Raw genomic sequence first — 14166 nt, 5'->3', positions numbered from 1 at the left:
GGGACCTGGGTGTCCTTGTGCAGGAATCTCATGGAGTTGGTTTGCAGGTGCAGCAGGTAATTAAGAAGGCAAATGGAATTTTGTCCTTCATTGCTAGAGGGATGGAGTTTAAAAACAGTGAAGTTATGTTGCAGCTGTATAAGGTGCTGGTGAGGCCATACCTGGAGTACTGTGTACAGTTTTGGTCTCCTTACTTGAGAAAGGATATACTGGCACTGGAGGGGGTGCAGAGAAGATTCACTAGGTTGATTCCGGAGTTGAGAGGCATGGTTTATGAGGAGAGACTGAGTAGACTGGGGCTATACTCTTTGGAATTCAGAAGAATGAGGAGAGATCTCATAGAAACATATAAGATTTTGCACAAAAGCAAAATGGGTCAGAGGGCCAATCCATGGCTTACAAAGAAAATTAGAGAGAGTATCCGATCTAAGGAAGAAGCATACAGATTGGCCAAGAAAAATAATAGGTCTGAGGATTGGGAGCAATTTAGAATTCAGCAAAGGAGGACCAAGGAACTGATTCAGAAGGGGAAAATACAGTACGAAAGTAAGCTTGCAGGGAACATAAAGACTGACACCAAGAGTTTCTGTAGATATGTGAAGAGAAAGAGGTTGGTGAAGACAAATATAGGTCCCCTACAGAGAGAAACGGGGGAATGTATAATCGGGAACAAAGAAATGGCTGAGCAACTGAATACATACTTCGGTTCTGTCTTCACAAAAGAGGACCCAAATCAGATGCCAGGAATGTTGGAGAATGCAAGATTTAATGGGAGGGAAGAATTGAGGGAGATTAATATTAGTAGAGAAATGGTGCTGGGAAAATTGATGATATTGAAGGTGGATAAATTCCCAGGGCTTGACAATCTACATCCCAGAGTACTTAAGGAAATGGCTCTAGAAATTGTGGATGCATTGGTGGTCATCTTCCAGGATTCTATAGACTCTGGAACAGTCCCTGCAGATTGGAGGATAGCTAATGTCACTCCAATATTCAAAAAGGGAGGTAGAGCGAAAACAGGGAATTATAGACCAGTAAGCTTAACATCAGTAGTGGGGAAAATTCTTGAATCCATTTTCAAGGACTTTATAGCAGAGCATTTAGAAAGCAGTGGCAGGATCAGACAGAGTCAGCATGGATTTATGAAGGGGAAATCATGCTTGACAAATCTGTTGGAATTCTTTGAAGATGTAAGAGTTGGCAAGGGGGAACTAGCAGATGTGGTATATTTGGACTTTCCAAACATACAAAATTTGACAAAGTCCCGCACAGGAGGTTATCGTGCAAGATTAAAGCGCATGGGATTGGGGGAAGTGTATTGAGAAGGATTGAAAACTGGTTGGCAGAGAGGAAACAAAGAGTAGCAATTAATGGGTACTTTTCAAATTGGCAGGCAGTAACTAGTGGGGTGCCAGAGAGATCGGTGCTGGGACCCCAGCTATTCACAATATATATTAATGATTTGGATGAGGGAACAAAATGTCACATCTCAAAGTTTGCAAATGATACCAAGTTGGGTGGAAGGGTGAACTGTGACGAGGATGCAGAGATCCTTCAGAATGATCTGGACAGATTGGGTGAGTGGGCAAATCAATGGCAGATGCAGTATAATTAGGATAAGTGTGAGGTTATTCACTTTGGCAGCAAAAACTAGAAGGCAGATTACCTGAATGGCTGTAAATTGGGAGAGGGGAGTGTGCAGTGGGACCTGGGTGTCCTTGTGCACCAGTCACTGAAGGTAAGCATGCAGGTGCAGCAGGCGGTAAAGAAGGCAAATGATATGTTGGCCTTCATTGCGAGAGGTTTCAAGTACAGGAGCAGGAATGTGTTGTTGCAATTATACAGGGCCTTGGTGAGGCCACAACTAGAGTATTGTGTGCAATTTTGATCTCCTTATCTGAGGAAGGATGTTCTTGCTCTCGAGGGAGTGCAGCGAGGGTTTACCAGGCTGATTCCGGGGATGGCGGGACTGATGTATGAGGAGAGATTGACTCGGTTAGAATTTTATAAGGCTCTATGAGATCCCTCCTCATTCGTCTGAACTCCAGTGAAAATAATCCTCACCTAGTCAACAGGTCCAGACAGAATAGATGCAGGGAGGATGTTGCCGATGGTGGGGGAGTCCAGTACCAGGGGTCACAGTCTGAGGATTCAGGGTAGACCATTTAGGATGGAGGTGAGGAGACATTTCTTCACCCAAAGAGTGGTGAGCCTGTGGAATTCATTACCACAGGAAGTAGTTGATGCCAAAACATTGAATGCATTCAAGAGGCAGCTGGATATAGCACTTGGGGAGAATGGGATCAAAGGTTATGGGGAGAAAGCAGGATTAGGCTATTGAGTTGGATGATCAGCCATGATCGTGATGAATGGTGGAGCAGGTTTGAAGGACCAAATGGCCTCCTCCTGCTCCTATCTTCTATGTTTCTATCTTGCACTCATCAGGACACTGCTCAAGAATATTAACGTATGGGAAAACAACAACTTATACTGTCTGAGAAGAGAATTCTGATTGGTTGGCAAGTGGACTCTGAATAGCAGGATGCGTCAGTTGATGGTAACTGACAGTTAAGTGCCAAGCATGGTTTGAAATTAAAACCTGGCAGCTTGACTCTGATTGGTCAAGGCATTATCCTGAGGAATGATTCAGCGAATGGCTGTCACTCATTATCATTCGCTGAAACAGGCGCAATGTGTGTATATGTTCTGAACATGGCAATGCCTCTACTTATCAGAGTCCACTTTCCAACCAATCAGTATTCTCTTCTCATAAGTATGAATTGTTCTTTTCCACTTATATCGGTATTCTTGAACAGTGTCCTGATGAGCGTGAGATGAAAAGCTTCAACATGTCTCTTTTTTCAGCAACACTCAAGTTGTGTAAATCTGAGGAGGGTTTTGCTCTGTAAGATGATCTGTTTAAGGAGGCAATTCAATTTTCCATGGGCTGCATCAGTTAATAAATTCCACTGCTTCAGGCTTCTGCAGTGAAAGGGAATTCCTCTGATAATGTACAGCAGTGGTGTCATTTACAGAAACAATGACAGCTCTCAGTTGCTGAAGCTATTGTGGAACTGAGACATCCTGACCAGAGAGTTTTTAAATTCTTTCCTGGAATGTGAGTATCATTGGCTGGGCCAGCACTTGTTGCCCTTCCCTAACTGCTCTTGAGAAGGTGGTGGTGAGCTGTCTTCTTCAACGGTTGCAGTCCGTATGGTGTAGGTACATCCACAGTGCTTTTAGGGAGGGAGTTTCAGGAGTTTGACCCAGTAAAAGTGAAGGAATGGTGATATATTTCCATAGAACCATAGAACCATAGAAAATTACAGCTCAGAAACGGGCCTTTTGGCCCTTCTTGTCTGTGCCGAACCATTTTTTGCCTAGTCCAACTGACCTGCACCTGGACCATATCCCTCCACACCCCTCTCATCCATGAACCCGTCCAAGTTTTTTTTAAACATTAAAAGTGACCCCGCATTTACCACTTTATCTGGCAGCTCATTCCACACTCCCACCATTCATCATCCAGTACTTCCCCGGAGCGGAGAAGCTACAACATCTCCTCCGGAGCCTTCAACATGTCATTGATGAAGACGAACATCTCGCCAAGGCCATCCCCACACCCCTACTTCTTGCCTTCAAACAACCGCACAACCTCAAACAGACCATTGTCCGCAGCAAACTACCCAGCCTTCAGGAGAACAGTGACCACGACACCTCACAACCCTGCCACAGCAACCTCTGCAAGACGTGCCGGGTCATCGACACGGATGCCATCATCTCACGTGAGAACACCATCCACCAGGTACACGGTACCTACTCTTGCAACTCGGCCAACGTTGTCTACCTGATACGCTGCAAGAAAGGATGTCCCGAGGCATGGTACATTGGGGAAACCATGCAGACGCTGTAACAACGGATGAATGAACACCGCTCGACAATCACCAGGCAAGACTGTTCTCTTCCTGTTGGGGAGCACTTCAGTGGTCTTGGGCATTCGGCCTCTGATCTTCAGGTAAGCGTTCTCCAAGTCGGCCTTCACAACACACGACAGCGCAGAGTCGCTGAGCAGAAACTGATAGCCAAGTTCTGCACACACGAGGACGGCCTCAACCGGGATCTTGGGTTCATGTCACACTATCTGTAACCCCCACAACTTGCCTGGACTTGCAAAGTCTCACTGGTGTCCTGTCTGGAGACAATACACATCTCTTTAACCTGTGCTAATGCTCTCTCCACTCACATTGTCTGTAGCTTTAAGACTTGATTAGCTGTAAAGACTCGCATTCCAATCATTATTCATTATTCTGTAAATTGAGTTTGTGTCTTTATATGCTGTTTATGAGCAGATCTCCCACTCACCTGATGAACAAGCAGCGCTCTGAAAGCTAGTGGCGTTTGCTACCAAATAAACCTGTTGGACTTTAACCTGGTGTTGTTAGACTCCTTACTGTGTTCTTCCATCGAGCCAGTGTCTAATCCAATTTACTACCTCCCCATGTATACCTAGCGACTGAACCTTCCGAACTAACCTCCCATGAGGGACCTTGTGAAAGGCCTTGCTGAAATCCAGATAGACAACATCCACCGCCTTCCCTTCATCCACTTTCCTGGTAACCTCATCGAAAAACTCTAATAGATTGGTCAAACATGACCTACCACGCACAAAGCCATGTTGACTCTCCCTAATAAGTCCCTGTCTATCCAAATATTTGTAGATCCTATCCCTTATCACACCTTCCAATAACTTGCCCACCACCGACGTCAAACTTACTGGCCTATAATTTCCCGGATTTCTTTTGGAACCTTTTTTAAACAACGGAACAACATGAGCCACCCTCCAATCATCCAGCACCTGCCCCGTGAATACTGACATTTTAAATATGTCTGCCAGGGCCCCTGCAAGTTCAACACTAGCTTCCCTCAAGGTCCGTGGGAATAACCTGTCCGGTCCTGGGGATTTATCCACTCTGATTTGCCTCAAGACAGCAAGCACCTCCTCCCCTTTAATCTGTAAAGGTTCCATGACCTCCCTACCTGTTTGCCCTATTTCCGTAGACTCCATGCCCGTTTCCTCAGTAAATACGGATGCAAAAAAACCAGTCAGAATGGCGAGTGACTTGGAGAGGAACCTCCAGCTGGTGGTGTATTGCTTGTCCTTTTAGTTGGCAGAGTTCGTGGGTGTTGAATGAACCTTGCTGAGTTCCTGCAGTGCATCTTGTAGCTGGTACACACAACTGCTACTGTGTTTTAGTGGTGGATGGAAATTTAATTATGTGTCCTGCCAATGATTATCCAGTGACTGCTTTTGGAACTGTACATGTATGTACATCATGTGTACATGTATGTACAAGAACTCTGATGCGTACCATGATTGTAAATCCAGCCGACAATCTGGGGGATTAATTTAACAGTTCCTGCTGAGTGGAGAAATGAGAAGCACCCGACCATTTGTACATTTCTCACTGCCCACAATGCCCGTGGCATCCATTTCAATGTTTACCTCTGAAGAACAGACATTTGGAGAAGACACCGGAGAGGGACTGTGGGTTATGAAAGAGAGGTGGGGGAGAGAATAAAACCTTTCATTCAGCACCCGGACTCACCTAATCGAGGAGGTAGCATTCTCTTTAACTCCAGGATAGCCGGAATAGGACCGTTGCCGTAGCAATGTACAAAGGTCGAAGCTAGTTGTTGATTGAGGGTATCATTCTGTAGAAAGACAGAATTGACAAGATGTAAATCAATGCGTTCAGGATAAGTCACAAACCAAATCAAATAGGAAACCAGATCCTAAAATACATCAATTATTAAAATAAATACCAACTTCCTTTCAACTGAATGTTGTTACCTGTATTTTAATGCAGCTGGAATTAATTATTCCCAGGGAGAAGAGTAGGTTATATCCATCCTAACTCCCTGGGCAGTTATATCACTCGGTAACATCATTACAAAACTGAACGCATTCTACCTTGCTAACTCTAAGAATGTCAAACATCAGTGGCATCCCCTCATGGATCAGCTCCTCATTATAATCCTCCTCTTTGATTGCAGTGAATTCCTGTAACAGGTAATGCATCACAGGATAGCTGCACTGATGGGATGCGGTCCTCAGAGACTCAATCCACACGTGTACTTTCCAGGGGACACCTGCAGGATTGAACAGAATGAGAAGGAATTGATGCGGTATTGATTCTTTGCTGTGTCCCTGCTGCCGTTTCACCTTTCACTGGTTAGTTTGACAATCCTCCAGCACCCAAATATATAATGTAACAGCGACAAGGCAGCTTTCTTAGAATCTTAGAAATCTTAGAAACCCTACAGCACAGAGAGAGGCCATTCGGCCCATCGAGTCTGCACCGACCACAATCCCACCCAGGCCCTATCCCCATATCCCTACATATTTATCCATTAATCCCTCTAACCTACGCATCCCAGGACACTAAGGGCAATTTTAGCATGGCCAATCAACCTAACCCGCACATCTTTGGACTGTGGGAGGAAACCGGAGCACCCGGAGGAAACCCACGCAGACACGAAGAGAATGTGCAAACTCCACACAGACAGTGACCCAAGCCGGGAATCGAACCCAGGTCCCTGGAGCTGTGAAGCAGCAGTGCTAACCACTGTGCTACCGTGCCACTTTAAAACAGTGGGAGTCAGAAAAGTATATTTTACTGAAAAGCTTCATTCCAGAGATTATATTAGAATATAATTTAGCGCTGACAGAGGTGACCTCTTTTCAATCTACTGCTTACAGCGATGCATGTAAAAAAAATCTCTGGATAATATTTGGAGGGAAGGTGACTGGTTCCGGTGTCTGGTCAACATTGATATTTGCAACATTGAGAGCTTATGTGTAAATGTACTGCGTATTATCTCTGTACAAAAGAGTGACCACAATTCACAAGTAATTTATTGACTGTGAAACATTTTAGATTGCCCTCAGCACATAACAGGAACTTTATAACTGCAAGGATCTTATTTTTAGAGTTTATGAGTGAGCTCATAGAAATCATAGAAACCCTACAGTGCAGAAGGAGGCCATTCGGCCCATCGAGTCTGCACCGACCACAATCCCACCCAGGCCCTACCCCCACATATTTTACCCGCTAATCCCTCTAACCCACACATCCCAGGACTCTGAGGGGCAATTTTCTAACCTGGCCAATCAACCTAACCCGCACATCTTTGGACTGTGGGAGGAAACTGGAGCACCCGGAGGAAACCCACGCAGGCACGAGGAGAATGTGCAAACTCCACACAGACAGTGACCCGAGCCGGGAACCGAACCCGGGTCCCTGGAGCTGTGAAGCAGCAGTGCTAACCACTGTGCTACCGTGCCGCCCTGCTCTTTTGATAAATATTCAACCAAATACGATAAAGATTGATAGAGATTCAGAAGGATCGTGGTTCAATTCTATGTTGGGACCAGGTTCAGTAGAGTGTTGCCTCAAGAAGAAAGTCAACTGGAACTCGCCACTTTGTGATTACTTTTGGGGATTCAGAGTGGAAGGTTTGAATATGGGGCATGCTCAGATTCAAGCTCAACTTTGAAAACCATTGCGGTTAAAGAGCCGATTAAGGGGAGATGGTGGTGTCGGGATAACATCACTGGACGGGTAATTCAGAGGCCCAGGTTAATGCTCTGGGGATATAGGGTCAAATCCCACCACAGCAGCGAGCTGAATTTAAATCCAATAAAACCTGCAATTGAAAATTAGTCTCAGTAATGGTGACCCTAAAACTACCATTGATTTGTTGGAAAAACCCATCTGGTTCACTAATGTCCCTTTAGGGAAGGAAATCTGCCGTCCTTACCTGGTCTGGCCTACATGTGACTGCAGAGCCACAGTAATGTGGTTCACACAGAACTGTCCGCTGAAATGGCCTAACAAGCCACTCAGTTCATGGACAATTAGGAATCGGCAAAGATGCTGGCCTTGTCAGTGACGCCTACATCCCATGAAAAAGATCAAAGAAAAAGACATTCACGGCGGAATGCTACAGCCCCGCCCACCACAGGAATTGGAGCGGGCGAGGGGCGGACAATGGGAGGGTCTGTTAACCTCAAGCGGGATTTTCTGGTCTTGGGTTGAGCGAGCTGTAAAATCCTGCCCACAGCATCTAGAATGATACGTAGTGAATGGCCACTTTGAAAAGTATTGAGGTTTCCATGAAACCATAGTCTTAATCCTGCTTAAAAAGAGACATAAAACTATTTAAAAAACTAATATCTCACCAAGGTTCCTCAGTTCCATGGTGACATCAAGGTAACCATGTTCAGCACTGTAATACATGGCTTCTTGTAATGCCTTCATCCTGGCTTTGCAGAGTTTAACCTGACCTTCGTTTATACTTCCGATGCTAGAAGTATCGCTCTCAACGCCCTCCGCTAAAATTTCTTCCAGGGAGAGTACATCTGCTTTTGGGGCTTGGGGTGCTGTAAGCAACTTTCGCAACACGTTCCTAGTTATATAAGAAGCAATGGAATAGATTTAAATATTGAAGCAAAGCATCATTGTATTGGCTTTTTAACACAAAAATAGGCAGAAAACAATTTGTTATTTTACCAGTAATTTAGCTGAATACATTGCCCACCAGGGATTACGGAAACGCAAAATTGTTACGGTGCAGAGAGAGGCCATTCAGCCTATCATGCTTGTACTGGCTCCCGGAATGAACAATTCACTTCATGCCATTCTCCCACCTTCTCCCTTAACTCTGCGCATTCATCTTTTTCAGACAATAATCCAATTCTCTTCTGAATGCTTCAATTAAACCCGGTTTCCCCACGCTCTCTGGCAATGCACTCCAAACCATAACCACTGCTGCATGAAAACACTTTTCTCATATCGATTTTGCTTCTTTTGTCAATCATTTTCAATCTGTGCCCTCTCATTCTCAATCGTTTCTCCCTCTTGCTTCTGCCCAGACCCCTCATGATTCTGAACATTTCTATCATTATCTCCACCCAGCCTTTTTTTCTCTAAAGAAAATAATCCCAACTTCTCCAATCTATCCTCAAAACTGAAGTTCCGCATCCCTGGAACCATTCCTGTGAATCTTTTCTGCTCTCTCTAATGCATTCACATTTCTGCTAAAGTGCAGAACCTAGAACTGGACACAATATTCCAGCTGAGGCCAAGATCTGCTGGGCAGCACGGTGGCACAGTGGTTTGCACTGTTGCTTCACAGTGCCAGGGACCCGGGTTCGATTCTCGGCTTGGGTAACTGTCTGTGTGGAGTCTGCAAGTTCTCCCCATGTCTGCGTGGGTTTCCTCCGGGTGCTCCGGTTTCTTCCCACAGTCTGAAAGACGTGCTGGTTAGATGCATTGAGCTGAACAGGCGCTGGAGTGTGGCGACTCGGGAATTTTCACAGTAACTTCATTGCAGTGTTAATGTCACAGAGTCATAGATGTTTACAGCATGGAAACAGGCCCTTTGGCCCAACTTGTCCATGCCGCCTTTTTTTTAAACCCCAAAGCAAATTCCAATTGCCCACATTTGGCCCATATCCCTCTATACCCATCGTACCCATGTAACTAACTAAATGCTTTTTAAAAGACAAAATTGTACCCGCCTCTACTACTACCTCTGGCAGCTCGTTCCAGACACTCACCACCCTCTGTGTGAAAAAATTGCCCCTCTGGACACTTTTGTATCTCTCCCCTCTCACCTTAAACCTATGCCTTCTAGTTTTAGACTCCCCTACCTTTGGGAAAAGATGTTGACTATCCAGCTGATCTGTGCCCCTCATTATTTTATAGATCTCCACAAGGTCACCCCTCAGCCTTCTACGCTCCAGAGAAAAATGTCCCAGTCTATTCAGCCTCTCCTTATAACTCAAACCATCAAGTCCCGGTAGCATCCTAGTAAATCTTGTCTGCACTCTTTCTAGTTTAATAATATCCTTTCTATGGGATTTATCCAAGGATTCTCTGGGAGGCAAGAGAAGTGATTGCAGAGCCTCTGGCTCTGATCTTCAGGTCGTCGTTGGCCTCTGGTATAGTACCAGAAGATTGGAGGTTAGCGAATGTTGTCCCATTGTTTAAGAAGGGGAACAGAGACTTCCCCGGGAATTATAGACCGGTGAGTCTCACTTCTGTTGTCGGCAAGATGTTGGAAAAAATTATAAGGGATAGGATTTATAGTTATTTGGAGAGTAATGAATTGATAGGTGATAGTCAGCATGGTTTTGTGGCAGGTAGGTCGTGCCTTACTAACCTTATTGAGTTTTTTGAGAAAGTGACCAAGGAGGTGGATGGGGGCAAGGCAGTGGACGTGGTATATATGGATTTTAGTAAGGCGTTTGATAAGGTTCACCATGGTAGGCTTCTGCAGAAAATGCAGATGTATGGGATTGGGGGTGATCTAGGAAATTGGATCAGGAATTGGCTAGCGGATAGGAAACAGAGGGTGGTGGTTGATAGTAAATATTCATCATGGAGTGCGGTTACAAGTGGTGTACCTCAGGGATCTGTTTTGGGGCCACTGCTGTTTGTAATATTTATTAATGATCTGGATGAGGGTATAGTTGGGTGGATTAGCAAATTTGCTGATGACACCAAAGTCGGTGGTGTGGTAGACAGTGAGGAAGGGTGTCGTAGTTTGCAGGAAGACTTAGACAGGTTGCAAAGTTGGGCCGAGAGGTGGCGGATGGAGTTTAATGCGGAGAAGTGTGAGGTAATTCACTTTGGTAGGAATAACAGATGTGTTGAGTATAGGGCTAACGGGAGGACTTTGAATAGTGTGGAGGAGCAGAGGGATCTAGGTGTATGTGTGCATAGATCCCTGAAAGTTGGGAATCAAGTAGATAAGGTTGTTAAGAAGGCATATGGTGTCTTGGCGTTTATTGGTAGGGGGATTGAATTTAGGAGTCGTAGCGTTATGTTGCAACTGTACACAACTCTGGTGCGGCCGCACTTGGAGTACTGTGTGCAGTTCTGGTCCCCACATTACAGGAAGGATGTGGAGGCTTTGGAGAGGGTGCAGAGGAGGTTTACCAGGCTGTTGCCTGGTATGGAGGGGAGATCCTATGAGGAGAGGCTGAGGGATTTGGGATTGTTTTCGCTGGAAAGGCGGCGGCTAAGAGGGGATCTTATTGAAACATATAAGATGATTAGAGGTTTAGATAGGGTGGATAGTGATAGCCTTTTTCCTCTGATGGAGAAATCCAGCACGAGGGGGCATGGCTTTAAATTGAGGGGGGGTAGTTATAGAACCGATGTCAGGGGTAGGTTCTTTACCCAGAGGGTGGTGAGGGATTGGAATGCCCTGCCAGCATCAGTAGTAAATGCGCCTAGTTTGGGGGCGTTTAAGAGATCCGTAGATAGGTTCATGGACGAAAAGAAATTGGTTTAGGTTGGAGGGTCACAGTTTTTTTTTTTAACTGGTCGGTGCAACATCGTGGGCCGAAGGGCCTGTTCTGCGCTGTAATGTTCTATGTTCTATGTTCTATAATAGGGTGACCAGAACTGCACACAGTATTCCAAGTGTGGCCTTACCAAGGTCTTGTACAACTTCAACAAGACATTCCAATTTCTGTATTCAATGTTCTGACCGATGAAACCAAGCATGCCGAATGCCTTCTTCACCACTCTGTCCACCTGTGACTCCACTTTCAAGGAGCTATGAACATGTACCCCTAGATCTCTTTGTTCTGTAACTTTCCCCAACGCCCTACCATTAACTGAGTAAGTCCTGCCCTGGTTCAATCTACCAAAATGCATTACCTCGCATTTGTCTAAATTAAACTCCATCTGCCATTCATCAGCCCACTGGCCCAATTGATAAAGATCCTGTTGCAATCGGAGATAACTTTCTTCACTGTCCACTATGCCACCAAGCTTGGTGTCATATGCAAACTTACTAACCATGCCTCCTATATTCTCATCCAAATCATTAATATAAATGACAAATAACAGTGGACCCAGCACTGATCCCTGAGGCACACTGCTGGTCACAGGCCTCCAGTTTGAAAAACAACCCTCTACAACCACCCTCTGGCTTCTGTCAAGAACATAAGAAATAGGAGCAGGAGTAGGCCATCTAGCCCCTCGAGCCTGCCCCGCCATTCAATAAGATCATGGCTGATCTGAAGTGAATCAGTTCCACTTACCCGCCTGCTCCCCATAACCCTTAATTCCCTTACCGACCAGAAATCCATCTATCCGTGACTTAAACATATTCAACGAGGTAGCCTCCACCACTTCAGTGGGCAGAGAATTCCAGAGATTCACCACCCTCTGAGAGAAGAAGTTCCTCCTCAACTCTGGCCTAAACTGACCCCCCTTTATTTTGAGGCTGTGCCCTCTAGTTCTGGTTTCCTTTCTAAGTGGAAAGAACCTCTCCACTTCTACCCTATCCATCCCCTTCATTATCTTATATGCCTCTATAAGATCACCCCTCAGCCTTCTAAACTCCAACGAGTACAAACCCATTCTGCTCAATCTCTCCTCATAATCTATACCCCTCATCTCCGGTATCAACCTGGTGAACCTTCTCTGCACACCCTCCAAGGCCAATATATCCGTTCGCAAGTAAGGGGACCAAAACTGCACACAGTATTCCAGCTGCGGCCTCACCAATGCCTTGTACAGTTGCAGCAAGACATCTCTGCTTTTATATTCTATCCCCCTCGCGATAAATGCCAACATCCCATTTGCCTTCTTGATCACCTGTTGTACTTGCAGACTGAGTTTTTGCGACTCATGCACAAGGACCCCCAGGTCCCTTTGCACAGTAGCATGTTGTAATTTTTTTCCATTTAAATAGTAATCCAATTTGCTATTATTTCTTCCAAAGTGAATAACCTCGCATTTGTCAATGTTATACTCCATCTGCCAGATCCTCGCTCACTCATTCAGCCTATTCAAATCTCTCTGCAGACCTTCCGCTTCCTCCACGCAATTCACTTTCCCACTTATCTTCGTGTTGTCAGCAAACTTTGTTACCCTACACTCATCCCCTCCTCCAGATCATCTATGCAAATAGTAAACAGTTGAGGCCCCAATACCGATCCCTGCGGCACGCCACTAGTCACCATCTGCCAACCAGAAAAGCACCCATTTATTCCAACTCTCTGTTTCCTGTTGGATAGCCAATCCCCAATCCATGCTAATACCCTACCCCCAACTCCGTGTGCCCCAATCTTCTGCAGCAACCTTTTGTGAGGCACCTTATTGAATGCCTTTTGGAAATTCAAAAACGCCACGTCTACCGGTTCCCCTCCATCAACCGCACTAGTCACATCTTCATAAAAATCCAGTAAGTTCGTCAAACACGACTTTCCTCTCATGAATCCATGCTGCAAAGAAGCCAATTTTGTATCCATTTAGATACCGCTGGTCACAGGCCTCCAGTTTGAAAAACAACCCTCTACAACAACCCTCTGGCCTCTGTCAAGAAGCCAATTTTGTATCCATTTAGATGTCTCATCCTGGATCCCGTGAGATTTAACCTTATGCAACAATCCACCATGCGATACCTTGTCAAAGACCTTGCTAAAGTCCATGTAGGCAACATCAATGTAAGCCTACTTGTGACTAAAAATAAACTTTAAAGATCTGGAATGTTCTGTTGATGAAAATTGGTCTTTAAGCTGACCTATCTGAAGAATTCTGACCATCTCACCTGAAAGTTAATGTTTTTTTCTTTTTCTTGTACAGACTGATTTACAAACCACATTCACTGTTTCCGGTTTTTATTGAACTTAGTTGTGTACAACATCCTGTGACAAAGTCCATCTACTTCTGCATTGATTGAGAGTCACGTGATTTCGTTCCACCATACTATAACATAGAAACATAGGAACTCGAAGCAGGAGTAGGCCATTCTGCCCTTCGAGCCTGCTCTGCTATTCATTTTGATCATGGCTGATCATCAAATTCAATATCCTGATCCCCCCCTTCCTCCCATATCCCTGGATTCCTTTAGCCTCAAGAGCTATATCTAATTTCTTCTTGAAATCATACATACTATAACATTTCCTACTAAACAGCAGTCACTACATTTTGTGCCTCGAGACCTTTGGTGGTTATGAAAGATGTAAAACTTTCTTGCTGATGCTCAATGCTCTAATCTCACCTTCCATGTCCCCCACATTGAATCTACAGATTGCTGATCTGAGTCTGAGCAAATCACTCGGAGCAACAAGCAACAGGA

General features: G+C 45.0%; 1 protein-coding gene across 2 annotated transcripts in view; it reads right to left on the bottom strand.

Annotated features, from left to right (window-relative positions):
• The window catches only part of abtb2b (ankyrin repeat and BTB (POZ) domain containing 2b), a 346414-nt gene that overhangs the window by 33123 nt on the left and 299125 nt on the right, over positions 1-14166 (bottom strand). For both annotated transcript variants that reach the window (XM_078221062.1, XM_078221063.1), the window contains 3 exons: positions 8243-8469; positions 5972-6150; positions 5607-5712 (listed from right to left, as the gene is read on the bottom strand). In XM_078221062.1, coding sequence (XP_078077188.1) covers positions 5607-5712; positions 5972-6150; positions 8243-8469 — 512 coding nt within the window. The remainder of the gene's footprint in view (positions 1-5606; positions 5713-5971; positions 6151-8242; positions 8470-14166) is intronic.

Source organism: Mustelus asterias, chromosome 9 (genome assembly GCF_964213995.1).
Source record: "Mustelus asterias chromosome 9, sMusAst1.hap1.1, whole genome shotgun sequence".
Taxonomy (NCBI): Eukaryota; Metazoa; Chordata; class Chondrichthyes; order Carcharhiniformes; family Triakidae; genus Mustelus; species Mustelus asterias.
Note: the sequence above shows the minus strand (reverse complement) of the source record. Positions and strands in the feature narration are given on the sequence as shown.